The 18,422-nt window shown below is 36.3% G+C and overlaps 1 protein-coding gene across 16 annotated transcripts in view; it reads right to left on the minus strand.

Moving 5' to 3' along the window:
• The window catches only part of TRDN (triadin), a 235,493-nt gene that overhangs the window by 39,920 nt on the left and 177,151 nt on the right, over positions 1-18,422 (minus strand). For 14 of the 16 annotated variants that reach the window (XM_063389925.1, XM_063389928.1, XM_063389922.1 and 11 more), the window contains one exon: positions 12,407-12,436. The exons of the other annotated variants lie outside the window; for them this stretch is intronic. In XM_063389925.1, coding sequence (XP_063245995.1) covers positions 12,407-12,436 — 30 coding nt within the window. The remainder of the gene's footprint in view (positions 1-12,406; positions 12,437-18,422) is intronic. 16 annotated transcript variants of the gene reach the window in all.

Genomic DNA, 18,422 nt, shown 5'->3' on the forward strand with positions numbered 1-18,422 from the left:
GACATTTTACACACACAAAATTTCAGTGAAATCTGTGAAGTGTGCAGCTGTTACATTGTCTTACCTACACTGTCCACCCCAGATGCATAAATAGGACACTCAGCTAAGGAACACAGGCACCCTGAATTCCTCATTTAGCCAAAATTTGGTACAAACATCCCTGGAATGCTCTGCACCTTCTCTGAGTGCTGAGCCACCCCCAGTAAATGCTGACCATATACCAAACCTGGGGAAATTACCTGGCTAAGTAAGGAGCTCACCTTACTTTGTGCCCACTAAGAGACAGGGCAAATTCAGACCATGAGCTCTCTACTAGACAAAGACAGAAAAATGATTTTAGCTTGAGTGAGGAAACAACACCTGGGGCAGTCTAAAGATGAGAGTCCCTGACAATTGCACCTGCTCTATGAGGCAAATGAATTTTAGGTGGATTCAGTGATACTCCAAGAAGCAGAAAGATATGTAAAAGTGTTCAATAACTTCATTAGGCCACTTCCAAACAAAAGGATTTCATGTTGCAACTTCTAAACTTTGTGCCCTTTCATTTTCTGCATTTTTTCAGAAAAAATCCTAGATGAGATAAAACTGAAAACTAAGTGAATATTTTGCATGGATGTTAAGACAATGTTCCTGAGGTAGAGAGAGACCTTGGCAGCTGTACCCAATGTCATTATTGGTTCTACAGGAGGAAGCGAAATGTCAAGACCAAGCCCTCCAGCTGGATTTTTCTTCTTGACTTTTGCTACCCAGCTGTTGTTTTCAAGAGGGAAAAGGCTCTACCACCTGCAACTCCTCTGTGCATGTGAGAGAGAAATCCCACAGAGAGATGTGGCAGGGCAGGGGATGAGCTGCCTCTGCAGCCCCAGCAGCACAAGCAATAAAACTTCTGCTGTGAGCTCCCAGGCTGTGATTCACCGAGCTCCTGAGCTCCCCAGCTCCCACCTGGGACAAAAACTGCTCTGCGTGTGGGTTTCTGTTTCACTTGTTTTTCCTGCAGTATGAAATCCACTCCCATTTTAAATCCAATCTCTAATCCAAGTTGTTATCCAACTGGAGATGGGATACAGAACAAAGCAGAAAAAAAAAACAAACAACCAAACCCCAGAACATTTTTGTGGTAAAAAAGACTAAAGATACAAAGTAAATGTATATTTTTGCTCTGAACTAAGGAATCAGAAATAAGAAATCAAAGGGAAAAGAAGGTCTTATGACAAAACCACATTTGTTATTTTTATGAGTGTAAGAAATCTTTTTGTAGATTTAGGCTCATTTAACACCCCAAAACAAATGAAAAAGTAGTTCCCTAAACATCATAGGCTCCAGAAAATTCTATTGCAATTGAGTTTCTATGAAATATGTCAAAAATTTGTAAAGGGAATTACTTTTTAATTGTGGCAAAAGACATAGAGAGATATGCTCAGGTAATATGAATTTCAATTTGCAAAAAAGGAATTTCACAGCAAATATTTAAATCAAACCTGACCATTACACCAGGGGCTAGTCTAATGACTTACATAAATAATGCAGAATATTGTGTCATATAATTCTCTCAGTAATCACCCAAAATAATCAGAGCTAGGCCACATATGAACAGTGTTAATTTAAAGAGTCTCTACTGACTCTGCTTAAGGAATTTTACAAACAAACTTTTGTAATAACATCCTTTTCAAAGATCTGCCTAAAATCTAAACAAAACCATTACTCTTTAACTTTCCAGTGAAGCCAGTACAGTTATTTCCCTTTTTCTGCTGGTGAATATCAGTCACAGAGAATGTGTAAAACAATAGGAAGACAGCTAAAGTCCGGTCCCTGAAGTGAAAATATCTCTGTATCTCTGTTGTCCTTTCCCATCTTTTTTGTGGAGGCATTAATTAGACAAACTTGTGTAATGTCTACATCAAGAAAGACTGAACACTGAAATTACTACTATCTGTGCTTTGCCTAAAAGTCCAGCTTTCTTATTTCTGGCATAACACTCAAATATATTTCTACCAGATATTTTGATGAAACAATGAAGATATTCTAAAGTTAAAAGTCTCTAGTGTTGGTTATTCTAAAACACATAGATATGTTTTCTATAAAAAAAGCCAAAAGAAAACACCAAGGTGACATTTTGAAATGGTATTTCAAAATAAAAATAAACCTTTATGTTTTGTTAACTGTGATTTCAGTCCATTCAATATTAGTTATCCTTCTCATGTGTCATTATCTTATAAAAAACGCAACTCAAATGACTTAAAGACTAATCAGAAAGTTAAAAAATGAAATCCCAAGACCATTAGATTCATTTTTACAGTATCACAATTGCCTATAACGTGGGTACCTTGATTTTTATTGTACTTAGTAAAAATGGCAAGAGTCCAGGTCAGATTTTACAAAATGTTTAATGATATATGTTATTTAGCCTAAAGGGTGAGAAGTTAAATACTGTGTTCTGCAGCTCTGGGAATCCTACATACTTCATGTGGGATTCATGAAAGAGCAAACAAGCTTTTTTTGGTTTGGCCATTTATTGCGAGAGGGTGTTGGGCTAAATCAACTCTTGGTCTCATTTCAAATAGTTATTCTGATGTCATTAGCTAGCAAGACTACCTACTGGGTAAAAAAGTACTTATTGTTCACAGTGTTAGAAAATTCAGTCCTAAGTAAGTGTTTTGTCTTCATTTGTTCAACACTTAAACTGTCCTAGAAGAGGAACAAGGTCAGATTTGAATTGAATGAAAAAAGTTGGATTTTTGATTAAGTATTTGAAACTACATAAGAACTGAATCAATGAAATCATCTGGTTCTACTCTCAGCAAAAAATTGAAATTTTTGAATTGAACTTTTCTGCCTTTCTAAATTAAACTTGGAAAACAGGCTTCATTAGATATCTTGCTGGTTTTCACTTCAATTTTTTGACTTGCCTGCTATTCTGAAGGTTGCAAGGATACTTATTATATATGCCATATTTTTGTAAATTAGATTCTGATGCAAGTTCAGAAATGAAATCCTGCCTTTTATTGAACCATAAATTGGTAAGGCTAAAAGCAGAATGTGCTTTTTGATTATAAGGCTTCTATTTTCCATCTGGCTAAGAGTTATTTGCCATTCAGACAGCAAATACATTTGTGAGTATGCACATTCTGTAAGAAAAGAATATGTTGTGCAGGAAATAAAAGCAATGTCAGAAGTGCTTGTTTTAGTTAAGAAAAATGGAATAATAACACATGCTGTAGCTGGCAAAAATTATTTCCAGTTAGATAATTACAGGTGTATTATAAATAAATTTACTTTCCATTAGACAAAGTAAGAAGGTGGTTTATTTCCCATAAAGAGAGCACAAAGATTCTTTACCGTGTTTTGGACTGGACATTGCTTAAATACACAACACACACACAATGCTAATCTGTAACACTGTTACAGGCCAAGAGAGAGATGAAGCTCAACAGGAATCTTCTAATGGAATTATCAAAATTTGAAATGTATATCTTCCAGTTTATACATAATGACAAAGGCAAAATTTGATTTCCATATTTAATATGAGTTCATTCTCCCTGAACTACTGACAAACTCCCTATTTGTCCTTAAGACAAATTAGTGGGTATTACTCCTTCCAAATTTAAGTTTCAAGAACTTAAGAGACCATATCATTGTGCATGACTTAAATAAGACAGTTTTGGTCTAATTGGTCAAGGTTTTTCAAACTATGAAGCAACTGTATTATAAAGAAGTCAAACAGAATAAAATATATTCCTTACATGTCTCAGATAATAAGATCAGAAAAAAGGGGATTATTAGGACTCGCCACTCTGTTAAGGAGCAATTCCCTACATTTGTGAAGTTATTGTCTGTACTCTTTGTCATTCAAAGAGGAAGTCAAATGTTGGCATAAGCTTTTTAGATAGGCAGACCTGATCTGTCATATCTGCCTGTGTCTTACTTAAGTTCTTGTGGCTAGATGAGCAGCTGGCAGACTGTGTTGCAAAGCCAGTCTACTGAGAATATGTCTAAAACTCAAAAACTAGATTAGCTGCAGCAGGATTCCTAAAAAGAGAATGGCTTGTGCTCATCCTGACCTCTGCTCTACATCAAAAAATTGCCTTGACAGTGTATGACCAAGAGTTACCCCATGGCTGAGTCTAAAGAAAGCAAGAAGTGTGTGGTGGTGGCATAAATAGGGGAATTTGGTACATGATTAAAATACAGTGCATGCTGTATGAGCCTTGTTCTCACAGGATCTCTTAATTCCCTACAACATCCATTTTACATTTCTGGCTTGCTTTAAGCCTAGTATTTCCCGGGATATTTGTCCAGGTTCCTAAACATTAAGGAGGTATTATACCACATTAACATGACAAGTGTGAAATGCTAAGTGATTAAGGCTATCTGGAATATTTATAGGGAAGCAGAGAGCTTCATATTCTTACCCCTACTCTTAGTCTAGGAATGCTTCTCTCCGTCTGTGCATCTCCACAGACCTCCTTGGATCACTCTATCAGCAGTGGCTGAAGGATGATAAAAGGATAAAAGGTTAAGATAAACCCTCCTAACAAGCCATAGTTCGGCTTTTTAAGCCAAAAAAAAGCTGACAGATTGCTCTCACAGTCCTTACTGCCTTATTTTCATTACCAGAGCAGCCTGGACCAAGATATCTTCTGCTTTCCTAGAGCTGTCATGTTTGTATCCTTGTTACTTGGTTTGTTTTATACCTTGGGGCTGCATATTGAAAAATGAGCTGACTCTCAGATTTGGAGGATTTTGTTGATGTTGTCTAGAACAACTTGGTTTTTTTAAGACTTGTTTTTAACTGGTAGTTCAGGAATACTTTATATAACAGGAAAACCAAATAGTAATATAGAGAGAGGAGGGAAGGGAGAAACTTTGTCATAATGTAAATATAATAGAAATAGCAAAGAAGTACAGACATTTCCAACATTTTAAAATGACTTTTAATAAGAGGAATTGCTTCAACTTCCATCTGAGATGCATGCCTTTAGGAATCATCAGTAATGATCCCAATCTTTCTCTGTTTCCCAGTTTGTCACTTAAACAATAGAAATGCTCTGGGAAATGTAAGTTGTTGAAACAGCAATCTTGCCTGATGGCACTGAAAACTAATATCTTTAAAGCACTATAAGTCCTAAAATCCCAGGAGAACAAATCTTCCATCGACAGATCTGGAAAGAATAAAATTTCAGTCAAATGTAGATGAGGTACATCTGCTGCATTAATGCATTTCATCTTTAGGCACGTGTGGTGAAAGACCTGAAGAGCTTCCTCTCAATATCATCCTCAGCTTCTGACGTTTTCATGTGCTGTTCCCTGAAACTGTGGGATGGGAACATACAGATGAGGGAGAGTATGCTAACAAGCTTTCAGTTTTAGAAATATCAGTTTTACATTTGCATATAGCTAAGGCAAAACATAGTGGTGCTTGGGTTGTCTTTATTGCAGCATGAATTATTGACTCACAAAGGGCAACTGAGTGAAATCAGGCAGACTGAAGTTTATAGGGTGTTAGAATAATTTTTCAGAATATAGATGTTAGCTTATGCAAAAAATGTTTGCCACTTTATATTAAAAATTGGAGCCAGAAGTAGCACCTCTTGCTGGTGTTAATGTTTGTTATAGTAGAATCTTCAGTCATAATGCTTGTTATTGGTGAAAGATGGCAAACTAAACCCCTGGGTCCAGATTCCATGCAAATACTTTGAAAGGGGACTTCTTAGTTGGGGTCCTTCTTATCTATGACTGGATTTTTAAAAGCATAATAATGGCTGAAAATATATTTACATATGTTATTAAATAAATGTGAAATAGTAATAAATTATGGAAGTCTAGAAAAGAATAATTTCGGAGGAGAGGTTAGTTGATATAAGGGGTGGAGAACTATAAAAATTAATTAGCTTTTGCAAAAAAATACTTTTCCCATTGTGCTACTCAAATTAACATGGTGATTAAAGCAAAGGGCTAATGACTAACTTCTAGAGGTATAATGTACTGAATCATCTTTGTTCCTCATGAAATGCTGCTGATCACTGCTTTTGATTTAATTACGACTTTGTAAAAGCACGTTTCTGTCTGCATGTATGATGTCTGCATAGATAAGAAAAAGAAAGTTAGATTGACACTAGAAGAAGTATTTATTCTGGAATTGCATCTGAATAGAATACCTCTGAGCATTCATTTGCACACATCTTTGTGCAGTGCAATAAAGTAATAGTTTATCCCATGGGGAAATTTTTAGCCAATTAAACACATGCTATGTGGATATGCAGGTGTTCAAGCATATTACACTGATTGACAGGTGTGAGTGTTTCTGACATGATGCCAATATATATGTGTTATACCTAACTTACAGTCACAACACAGGCCACCAATTACACAGAGCACTCTTTCTTCAGAAATCACAGCTGTTTCATAATCATTAAAACAGTAGTTAAACTGACTCCAGTTTTGAGTAGCAGGGGCTGAATAAATTACTGTTGTACTTTAATGCAAGTAAGGATGATTAACACAAGTTGTAATCATAACTGCAATTGAAATGCTCTGCCAGGTCTATCAATATGAAAAATTTTGCAGGTTTGTTGTTATATAAGACCTAAAAGAATGTAATCTCAATTTTACCTTGAATAGATTACTAAGTTGTAACCAATGTCAAGGCTTTCGTTAAATCCTACTAAGAATAAAAGTATCATCATTTTTTGAAAATATATGAATGCAAGGTAGCATCATTAGTTTAATGTGCTTTAACTATGAGTACACCAAGGTGTTGGGTAGACAAACATGGAGATTTCACCTTACTGTTAAAATGTCTAGGCTAAATATTTGCATTAGATCCTCCATCTAAGGATAGTGAGAGATACTCAATCAGTTATTAAGATCTACAAATGACTTGCTCCATCTTCTCACTTCTCTTTCCATGTCATATTCTTAAGAGAGGGAAAGTTGTTAATTAGCAACAAACAATCCTAGTATTCATTGACATTTGTTTTCTGCTCTTGTTACTAAATCTAAACTATGTTCCTTGTTATAACTGAGAAATATAAATGTCTCCAGAAGGCCAAGTAATTGCATTCTGGCACAGATACAAGACAGATGAAACACTTTTCAGATGCCTATTTCTCTCCATCAGCCCTAAACTGAGACTAGGGTGAACAGTTTCAATGTAGATGCCTAACTTTAGACATCTAACTTCCCATGAGGTAAAGTTTCTTAATGATTAGATTAATCTGAGAATCTAAAAAAAAATCTTACAATTTATGAATTCAGTGAGAGACATTCATGAGATTGAGACATTCATTCCTCTACCTTCTTATATTGAATGGGTCATATTTTATCCCTCTGAAATACCTGCAACATAGTAAGTTCTGTCCATCCCTAAGCAGAGGTTGTACAGATCATTAAGTCTAATATAACCCTGTAAAATGGACGTCAATTATTTATACCCTTAAGATATTAGAGACAAGGCAAACAGAGGTCAAAGAAACTTCAACTAACTCATGCAGCCTTTTCAGATAATTTTCTTTATTTAAAATAAATTATCTGTTCATCAATATTCCTTGAAAATGCTGGGGACTTGTTATTTTAGCATGGGAAATCAAAGCTCACCAGTGCATGGGTAGCCATTTATTAAATTGAAAACATCTTTAGTCAGGAGAGGGTTTACACCGAAAAACATCTTGTTTGTAGTTCAAGATTCCTGTAAAGTGTTCTTCAGTAAAATCACTTTATTTAATACTTAATCTGATGTAGCATGACAACATTAACTACCATTTGGAAGATCCTTTGGGCTCCATCTTGTGGCTATTTCAGTGATTGTTACCTCTGAGAGAGCTGCCTGCCTTTAGCTGGTCAAAATAGCACTACTAGTTTCAACAGCATACTAGCATATGGCTGTATTTATTGTTTTCTTATATATAATACAGAATTTTTGACTGTATTTTAAATAATTTTAAATTGTTTAGAATAATTTGGGGTTTTTTGATCCCTTTGTTAGGATTAAATGTTCAATTAAGAGGCTGTATAATACACTTTGCAGTTATAGAATCAGATAATCTACTTTCTTATCCTTTGACTCTTGTTAAAAAATGGCATAATGAAGCTGTGGTTCATTCTTGTGATTCATCACCAGTGGCATCTGCAGCTGAGAAGAAATCTCATACTGCCATGACCATTTGCTTTATGAATAAGATAGCTGACTTCCAAAACTAAACAGTTCTGAAATCCCCTCCCCCTCCTTTTTTTTTTTTTTTTTTTTTTTTTGGGTTGTTTCGTTTGGGTTGTTTTGTTTGTTTTCAGTTTGGAAGCGTCATGATTTATATATATTGAAAAGAAATGCTGCTGTGCCTTGGCCAGTTTATTCCCTACTCTGTGGGCAGAACAGCAGTTTCTAAGCCATACAGCACCATTACAAGGAGTACTAGAAAGAAATTGTTTTTTTCTGAATTGAGAAAAAGATGTAGTTTGGAGCTTGAATGTACATGGCTTGCCCATTTTCTCCTTTTGATTGATTTTAGCTGCACTCAGATTATACACATATTTTACACTACAACACATTTATTGAGAAAAAGTCTAAGTGTGATCCCATATACTCTTCTGTCAATTTATTTTGATGAAACTTGTCACACAAATATGATTTTCATTTTGCTTTCTAAAAACTAGTAAATTAATTTAAGAGCAAGGTGTCAGAGTGTTAATGCTGAAAATCAGAATTAGAATGTTGCTACTGACAAGCAACCAGTGCCTGCATCTCACTAACTTACAAGTCCTCATAATATCTGACTGTGGGCAGACTACAGAGACTCACAGAGGTCCTGAATTAGAGCTGCTCTCAGAAGCAAGGCAGAGTTTATTCTCTGTCTCTTGCTCATTAGCTCCAAGGAGCCTGGAGAGACCAACTCCCTGGCAGCTCAGGCTCTCGATTCACTTTTCACACTGGGAGTGCTCTGACATGCACTCGTGAGAATGAGCAACTCCAGGGATCACGTCACTGCTGGATCCCGTTTGGTCCACTGGAAACACAGGTGTCAGGAATCTTTACAAAACAAGACCTCCTGACACTGATTGGAGAGAAGGCTCACTAAACTTTCTCTCTTGACATCCCCAACTCAGCCCATGTCCTCTATTGTCAGAAATAAATAGGGGATGGGAGGTATGAATTGAAATAATAAACTTTATGCAGAACTAGGAAAATCTGAAGTTTTCCTTGATCTGGCTCTATTCCGAGCAAGAGATTTTTGTAACACTCCATAGTTATAAAGCATTTTTGAAATATGAAAATACTCTTTTGGTTTATAGAAATAAAAATAATCATTAATATTTCTTTCATTTAAAAATGGCAATTAAATGTGAAAAAATGCTGGAATATTTCAGCATCTTACATTTCCATTTACTGTTTTCTGGAGATGCCCTGGAAGTGATGGGATTTATATCACTTTACCAACACCCGGGTCTATTTTAATTCTTTTGACTCCTTGATCACAGTGCTTTGAATTATCAGAAAGAGTTAAATTTTTTTGTATACTGGCAGTCAGATTTGCTCTTGGGAAATTTAGGAAGTGTCTTTCTCATGCAAAGGTTTGCTGTCTCTTGCCCTTTTGGAATTGACAACATTTACACATTTCTGTGACAGCTTCTCTATCCCACACATGTTGAAAGAAGGCATAAACTGATGCTGGAAGGTAAAGCTGACCATTTTCTAGGACTTTGGTCACAAAGTCCTAGAGACCTAACTTTTGAAAGAGAAATCATGAATGCCTAAATTTCATGCATTAATTGTGCCTCAAGGTTCCTGTTACTATCATCCATACTTGGAGAAATCAGCACAATATGTAATCTTTCTCCATCTTAATTTTGCTCTTTTCTGTCTCTTTCCAGCTCCTTCAAGTCTGATTTATGCTATGCACAGAATGTACTACCGACTGAAAGCATCATTCCATCTTCTTCTCTTTTATGATGGCTTGTCACTCTGTATGGCTCATTATTCTTGTTTTTCTAGATGAGGGATGTGTATTTGAATAAGACAAAATAATTGGAGAAAGCTTAATGTAGAGTATAGTGTCTGTGTGCTGCATGATTCACATGAGGAATGGTAAAATGCTGCTTGAACTGTGCATGCTACTACCACAATATATTTTGGATAATGAGCCAGTCAATTTAGAGCGCTGCCTGGCTACTTCTATTATTTTTGCAGCTGTGCAAAAAATACTGTATCCTTAAGCAAAACCAGTGAACATTACCCTTTTTTATTGCCAGTCAGAGGAATACACATGCAGCCTAGAGCAATTTTTTGTGACAACAGAATAAGCAGAAATAAATAAAACCTTATCATATTAGGAGTTAGCTAGTAGCATGCAATATTTTGCGTGTGGGGCCTGCAGAGAGGAGGAAGATAGATGAGAAAGCATGGCAACTACAGCACAACATGCTCATTTTTTGGAAGAGATCTTATTACTTCTCTGTAGTTTTTCAGTTTAGTGCACATCTACTAAAGGCAGGAACATCACTGAACCAGTTTTCCTTAGTCACTGGAAGATTTTTCTGGTTTTTGTTTTTGTTTTTGTTTTTGTTATTGTTTTTGTTTTTTCACTTGAATCACTACCTTACTTGCTGACAGTATTGGTTATGATCTCAGAAAACCAGAGGGAGGTTTAATAAAAAAATAATAAAGGGATGATATCATAAGAATGACTAAAGCTGAATTTCTGTTCATACTTCCACGTTTCTGTGAAATAGGTTGGTGGTAACCAGCAGGATGGGATACAGCCTAAGCCAGGTGCTTGAAAGTAGCCTACATGTCCTTGTTATAAAAACCTTTCAACTAAGAAATCAAAGGAATTTTTTTAAGCAAAAGAAATATAGAAAATAAAATGAAATGGAAAAATTGATCTAACTTCAAAGAATGTTCATGAAAAATGCATTTTTCAATCAGTTTTGCTGGGGAAGATTATGGTTAAGGGGGAAGAAAATCCTAACTGGTGAAAAATGAGCACTAGGTACTTAAAAGAAATTCCCTTGATGTTCTTCTGTAAATGAATGGGGCCCTTAATTTGTGACAAAGGTGAGAGAAGTAGCACCCTTAACAATTACCTCATTCTTTCCTTTCCATTAAGGATATAGAAGTTCACGTTGTTGAACACAGCAGAAATTTTGATATCTGAAAACCAATGGCTCTAAATGTAGCTGCCAGTTTTCTGATTCTTCCTGCTTCATGTGCTACTTTTCATGCTTTAGTTGATGTAAATTAATCTTTGGACAAAATATCCTACTTGATACCTATTAATCATGGTTCTTTTTGATAACTGAAATGAACTGAATTTTATTATTCTGTTAGAGACATGAAGCGAAATTTTGGCTTCAGTGGAGTGAATGGGAATTTTGCCATGAACATCAACACAGCCAAGATTTCACTCATGAGCTGATAAAACAGTTGAGACCATAATTTTTTTTTTCCAATTCAGTTAACAGCTCTATACAGAGATAACAGAAAAAAAAATAATAAGATTAAAGATTTCATCATGTATAGACAGTAAGGGTTGGCTCCATTGTTCAATTATGTGAATCATAGAAGTTCCAAATGGCAAAAGACACACCCTATGCCCCCATACTAAATCCCCCATCAATAATAAAGAACTATTTTTTTTCTCATTGAATAAAAAAATAAATCTCAAATAATCCTAGGAAATATATGGCTATATTCTGAAAATGTTCTCATTGCTGTTTAGTGAGAAGACAAGATTTATAAACCAAATACTCAATAAAGTTGAATAGGTTAAAAAAATCTCAGTACAAATATTTCATTATTTTTCCTGTTTGAATAAAATCAGAAAATTAGGAAAAAAGAAGTTTTAACTCAGCAAATCTTATTCCAAACCACAATAATATAAGTAGGTATTTATGGTTTGATAAATACATTACAGTTATCTTTAATTAAAAGTAATATTTTGGGTTCTGATTTAGGGCAAAATTTTCCACTAATCTGTTAAAATATCAGAGAATGACTTCAGCAAAGGTTACATGCAAGCTCCATATATACCTAGAAAAAGGAAATTAATGTGCCTAGAAAAGCAACTTCTGCAACGAACAAGCAGCCAGGTCAGCATGCATGGTGCACTACAAGTTCTGTTCTCTTGGACAAATGCTAACATGGTAACAAAGGCCTTTCATTTTCCTCCCAGCCAGAATGATGGAGTGCCTGATACTGGTTGTATTGGCCTCTTTTAAAAAGGAGCTACCAATAGTGGAAATGACAACAGTGTTATCACAGTAGGACCAGATAAAGCTGGCTGATGGTAGCACACGAGGGGCAGTATGTCATCACAATGCTGTATATCCTAGCAATTGTATCACTGAATGAAAGAAACATTTCTCACAGCAGTCACAGCCTGAAAGACATTTCAGTCAAGGGAAAAGATTGATTTACCTTTCTTCTCCCCCTCCTTTTTCACTGCAGCTGAAATAGAAACAAAAATACTCTGTTTTCAAAATTGAAGTTAATATCAGTAAAAAAAAAATAATCAGAATTACTGATTTTACTGATCAGTAAAATCAGTAATTCAAACACATATATGAGCCTTTGTGTACAGCCAGCTCAGCTATTGATAAGAGCAAATTCCAGCTTTCTGCATTCTCACATGTTTAGTGATGGTCAGTCATCCTTCCTCCCAGACAATGATAATGGGAGAATCATGGAGTGAATATTTCAAAATTAATGATGAAGGAGGACGACAGATTGAAATGGCAAGGCATAAAGCAGTAAGAGGAGTATAGAGAAAGGTTATGAGATGTCATCAGTTTGAGAGAAATGTGTTCCTTTTTTTGCTATTAGAAACTGTAGTATTAAAAACATACAAAAAGTAAGAAGGAAAAAACTGGCTGAAACTATGTTTCTAAGCCTCTGCCAAATATTGAGATTTTTAAGACCTGATTATCCAGCAATCCCACCTCTAAATCTCATAGCATGGGTTTTGTGGGAAGGAAAATGGGAAAGAGCATGGAAGAAAACTGATACTTAAAAAATTTAAACCATATTTAAAAAAACACTGAATTAGTTCCTCAGCAGAAGCTGTGCTGTGTGCCCAATATTCAAATCCAAAGACAGATTAAAAGTCCCCTAAAACTCAGCCCAGTATTCCAATGAAACCTTGCACACATCTACAGTGAGTTCTGTGAAATCATAGCAAAAGTTTACTAAAAGGGATGAAGTGGCTAAAATGAGAGTTTACCTGCACTTACAGATGACTGCTACAACTGTGATGGAGATGAACCAAGCTTATTCTTAAATCCATTCGAAATCCATGCACTACTCATTCCCCAGCCTACAGTTATAGGACTGAAACTTCTAAAAATGTAGTTACAGGTGTCACTTTATTTTGAAATGTCTGATAGAAGTGGTCTTAGTAAGCCTCAGCCTAAGGTTAGCAGTTGCAGGCAAAAGAGAAAGGAACTAAGATTCAGAGCCTGTGCTTCCCCGAACAGGATGTTCAGCACCCGGCTGCCAGTATGAGTGGATATGAGTGGCACTGGAACTGGAAATGAAACAAGCAGAAGTTTAACTCTGCCCTTCATTGGATAATGTGCCCTGGTACATTAATCATTGGTACATTAATGTGTCCTGGTACATTAATGGACAGAAATCAAGGATCATGAGGTCACAAGAAGATAAACACTCCCTAGCAGTTTCAAATGTTTGCATTTTGGATGCCGATCTCTGTCTCTTCAGTGTTCTTAAAATGAGAAATTGTTTTATTTCAAATTGTTTGTACATTTGGATAAAAGAAAGAACCGGTTAAACCTTGAATTACTAAAATGCTGTTTATCAATGGCCTGTGGCAAAAATATTCTGATTTCAAAGATTTTTCATGTTTTCTAGAACTTACTCTCCTTTGAGGATTAGATAAATTTTGAGCATCTCAAGAATGTGCTCACAAAAAGAAAAAAAAAGGTTTAATGGGTAGAATGAATAAAAATTTGTCACGAGGTTTCCAGGATCAGGTCCTCTTTGCAATCACTTTGTTTAGGTAATGTGTGTATCAAAGCTGTTCTGTGCACCTTACACAAACTGCTGTTACAGCAGATTTAGTAGTTTTTACCCCCAGAGACTGCTATAGGAGCCTCGACGGCTTTTGAAAGGCAGACTTGCACAGCTACTTGTGGTGTATTGAAGTGACTCCCAAACCAACAGAAGCCCCAAATATCTGGGAAGGGCCTATAGGTGAAGGTGCAGGGCAGCTCTGGGCTCCTCCTGTGTTGCCAGCTGATGGGATGTGGCTCCCCGTGCTCCCCGGGCAGAGCTGGGCCCATCCACGCCTGCTGCTGCACTTACGGCTGGCGAGTTTCTGCTAGGGTGCTATTAGAGCCTGTGGTGACACCTGTTGGAATTTTCACCTTGGCCACAGCCTTTCAGATGGAATGTTCTGGAAATACTCCACAAATCTCATGAGACACAAGAGGCCTCATCCTGACCACTGTAGCCAGAGGCATTGCTCTGGTCAAATCGTGTTACTCAAATGTAAAATGACAAGGATTAAATGAAAAAGAGCAAAACACCGTCCTTTACATTGCTCTTTAAGAAGTTGAGCAATGTGTCTAAATCTGAAAAGTAGCAAAAAGATGGATAGTTTACTCAAGGAACTAGGTTTGCTAGTGATAAAAGGCCAGATTACTTACTGAATATAGTATCTCAGGAGGGAAGGACATGAAATACAGTGGTGAACTAGAAAATGTAAGAGATGCTCTTGGCCATGTACTTTTTACCCTGATTATTTGGAGAAAGAACAAATTCTTGAATCAACTTATTTTGCTCTGTACTTTTCTTGTAGTTCTTGAATTAGGAATTTATACACACAAAGCTATTCAAAGGGGCTGTTCTATTAGCAGCCTTAAATCGTAATCTATCTTTTCTAGGTCTATCCAAATCCAATAATACTTTTTCAGTTAATATAAATAGCATACAAAGCAAAACACAATTGTCAAGAGTATACATAGCAAATTCTGGAATTATAAATCCATACTGACAACTATTCCAGAACCCAGAAATGAGCATTGTCATATTTTAGATTTTGTGAATAGGTCAAAAAAAATCACTACAAGCCATGGAGGACCTTGTTCAAATTTTTTATGTAGGGTGGGAAAATAAAGGTAAATTTCCATTGGTGGAAAGGTCAGAAAACTGTGATAATGTAGTAAGTATTTTGAAGAAGAAAAAAAAAATCAAGTTGAAGTTTGTTCTATTGTTTTGGACTTTTATAAGAAACTGGAACCTTGATCACCAGCAGTCCTTTAATCTCATACATAGTGGTGTTTTCAAAGGACTTTTTTCTGAGCTCTTGAGCAAACACAAATCTTTCTGAAATCATGAAGATGTCTTGAAAGCAGAAAAAAATCCTGAGTACACTGGTTTCTACTCAGTGACAGTCCTTTCTGTGTAGATTTATGACCCAGCAATAGCCAGAAACAGATATTTAGTCTAAATACTGTCACAGAAGCAACTTCTACAAATTCTCCCTTTATTTTCTTATAAGAAGCAATTGGTTTCCATCCTGAAACACAAAGTTTAACTTTATTTCTAAATTTGCAATAATTAATTATGAAAACTACATTTCCATAAAGATAGCCCGTTCCTCTATGTCATTTCTAAAGAGCCCTTGACTTAGATTTGTGATTTTCAGTCTTATCATGATCACACTAATTAATCTCAAAGGGGATCTTGAATCTTTCCTATTTCACTTTGTATGAGATTTTTGTTGTTTTTCCTAGGACTCTCCAGTGCCACATTATCATGTGAGGGTTTTGTACACAACTGTCTAGACAGGATGCAGCTTTTATTTATGCAATAGCTTTAGAACATTATATGCATTTTTCCTAAAGCATTTGCATATGGAAGAAAGTTGTTCACTGACTTTTCTGCTGCAATGCTTAGGTACTTTCTTTAATTTACATAGTGACTTTAGGGATAAATACTCCTTTAATATTTTCCCTCCATTTCATATTTCATTCTATTTATTGACACTAAATTTTCTTTGACATCGTGCTGTCTGTTCACCTTGTAAATTCAATGTATCACAGCCCCTTCTGATCCTGGATTCTTTAACTGATTTTGTCATCTGAAAATTTCATTACATTACTATTTCTATCTTATCCTGTTAATAAAGGATTATAACATGAGTCCAGACACGGAATCATAAACAATTATTCTATAAATAAGCTGCAATATAAAAATTAATCAATTGCTCTCTGCTTCCTAACTAGATATGTGTTCTCTTTAATACTGTAGGTCTTAGGCAGCAGCTACTTGGCTTCTGCACTAATTCTTGTACTGAAACTTTATAAAGATCTATTTAAACCATTAAATAAATGCTGTGCTTATTACTTTATTAATATATTGAAAACAGTTATTACTAAGACACAGTTTCCATTTCTAGATACAACACAGGCTGGAACTCAGTGTTTTTTCAGATATTTTGTTTTGTTCTGAATCTTATTATGAATTCACCAGATTTCTGACAGATTTTTAAATTTCTGAATAAACCCACAGTAATTTAAGTGTATTTGCCCTGACACGGTAACTGTTTTGTCTAAAAGTGATTGAAATTTTGACTAAGTTCTTATATTTATTTTTTCTTATAAACATGTAGGATGTGGTGAATCACGATCAAATGCAAACTCATCCCATGTGTCAGGTACTCTATGATAACTGTTCATATGCATGCTGCTATGCTGAAGTGAAAACCACCTCATGTAGACAGCTACAGCAAAGCATCTGGCATCCACTGAGTTGATACTGTCTTTGCCCATCTCACCATGAATTGTCCATCTGTTCATAGCTTGAGAAGAAGATAGTGTTTTAAAATATTTAAGAACCATATAAAGTGATATTTCTCTCTCAGACCATCCTAGAAGATATTTTCTCTCCCCCTTTCAGTCATTTTGAGTTCAGAATTTCTCTCATCCATGTCAAGTGAAATCTTACTCATGTTAAGAAACCACAGTTAAAAGAACCAGTATAGTGAGTATCAGAGAGGAGAATTTAGCCTTTAAATTGGCTGGAGCATCTGTTATTTAGAATGATTCTCATTCAGTAGCAGGAAAAACCTTCCCTGCCCTTTTCCTCCTCTGGTCCAGATTTTAATGAACAGATTTGGAGAAATAACCTCTTATTCAATTATACTCATGTATTTTATCAGTAACGGGCAAGAATGATGTTACAGTTGAACTCCTTCATAACCTGCCTATCCCTTTTGCCTTAATTTGTAAGACATAGCTGCCAACCTACCATGAAAAAATTTATTCACTAGATGACCCCAAAAAATTTTACAGTGTTTTTCTCTTAATTACTAGCAATGCCTTAATGAGAATACACAAAGAAATTATCTAGAAGGAAAGTGTACAAACTCTCATACATACGCGCTGTATGGATTATTAACCCCATGTTCTGGATCCTGCTATGACAGGGTTAATTTTTACAGCAGCCTGAAGGGAGCAGAGCCAGGACCCAGAGGTAATTCTATAAGTCCTCAGGTAATTTTCTGGGGTTGGAGATAGAGATGGGTTCCAGGCTGGGTAAGTGGTGGAGAGAGAGGTGGTTTATTGCCTGAGGTTTCCACAGGCAGCATCCGCACATGAATTGCTTGGTTTTGCCTTGTACACTCTGCCATCAATATCATTTCTGTTATTGTTCATTATCTTATTGCATTGCTGTTTCCAGCAAATTGTTCTTGTTTCAACCCATGAGCTGTACCTTTTGGGCCTCCAGTTCTCCTCTCCTGCCTGTCTCAGTTGGGGAGTGAGAGGAAAGTGAGTGAGCAGTGCGTGATTTGGAGTGTTCCAGTGGGAACACTGAATTGGGGAATACCATTCCTAAACCACAACAGTCCTCTCTCTGTAAAGTCACTTGGTAGAGGTGGCAAGAGTGTGATAATGTTCCTGAGCAAGTTCCCTTCAGCTGTGTGTGGAGCCTGGTCTGGTGCAAGTAGAGCCATAAACCAAAGGGACTGTGACACACTTGACAGGTGAGCTTGTGTGAACCTCATGAAGTTCAAGGCCAAGTGCAAGGTCCTGCACATGGACTGGGGCAATCCCAAGCACAAATACAGAACAGACAGAGAATGGATCGAGAATAGCCCAAAGGAGAAAGATTTGGGGTTGTTGGTTGACAAGAAGCTCATCATGACCCAGCAATGTGCATTCATAGCCCAGAGAACTAACCATGTTCTGGGCTGCATCAAAAGCAGTTAGGCTAGCAGGGTGGGAGAGGAGATTCTGTCCTACTCTGCTCTGGTGGTGAGAGCCCTCCTTGGAGTACAGTGTTCACTTCTGGGGCCCACAACTTGGGAAGGACATCAAGAGTCCCAGTGAATCTAAAGGAGGCCATGGATATGATCAGAAGGCTGGAACACCCGTGCCAGGTAGACAAGTTGAGAAAGTTTGCTTTATTCAGC

The sequence above is a fragment of the Prinia subflava genome, chromosome 2 (genome assembly GCF_021018805.1).
Source record: "Prinia subflava isolate CZ2003 ecotype Zambia chromosome 2, Cam_Psub_1.2, whole genome shotgun sequence".
NCBI lineage: Eukaryota > Metazoa > Chordata > Aves > Passeriformes > Cisticolidae > Prinia > Prinia subflava.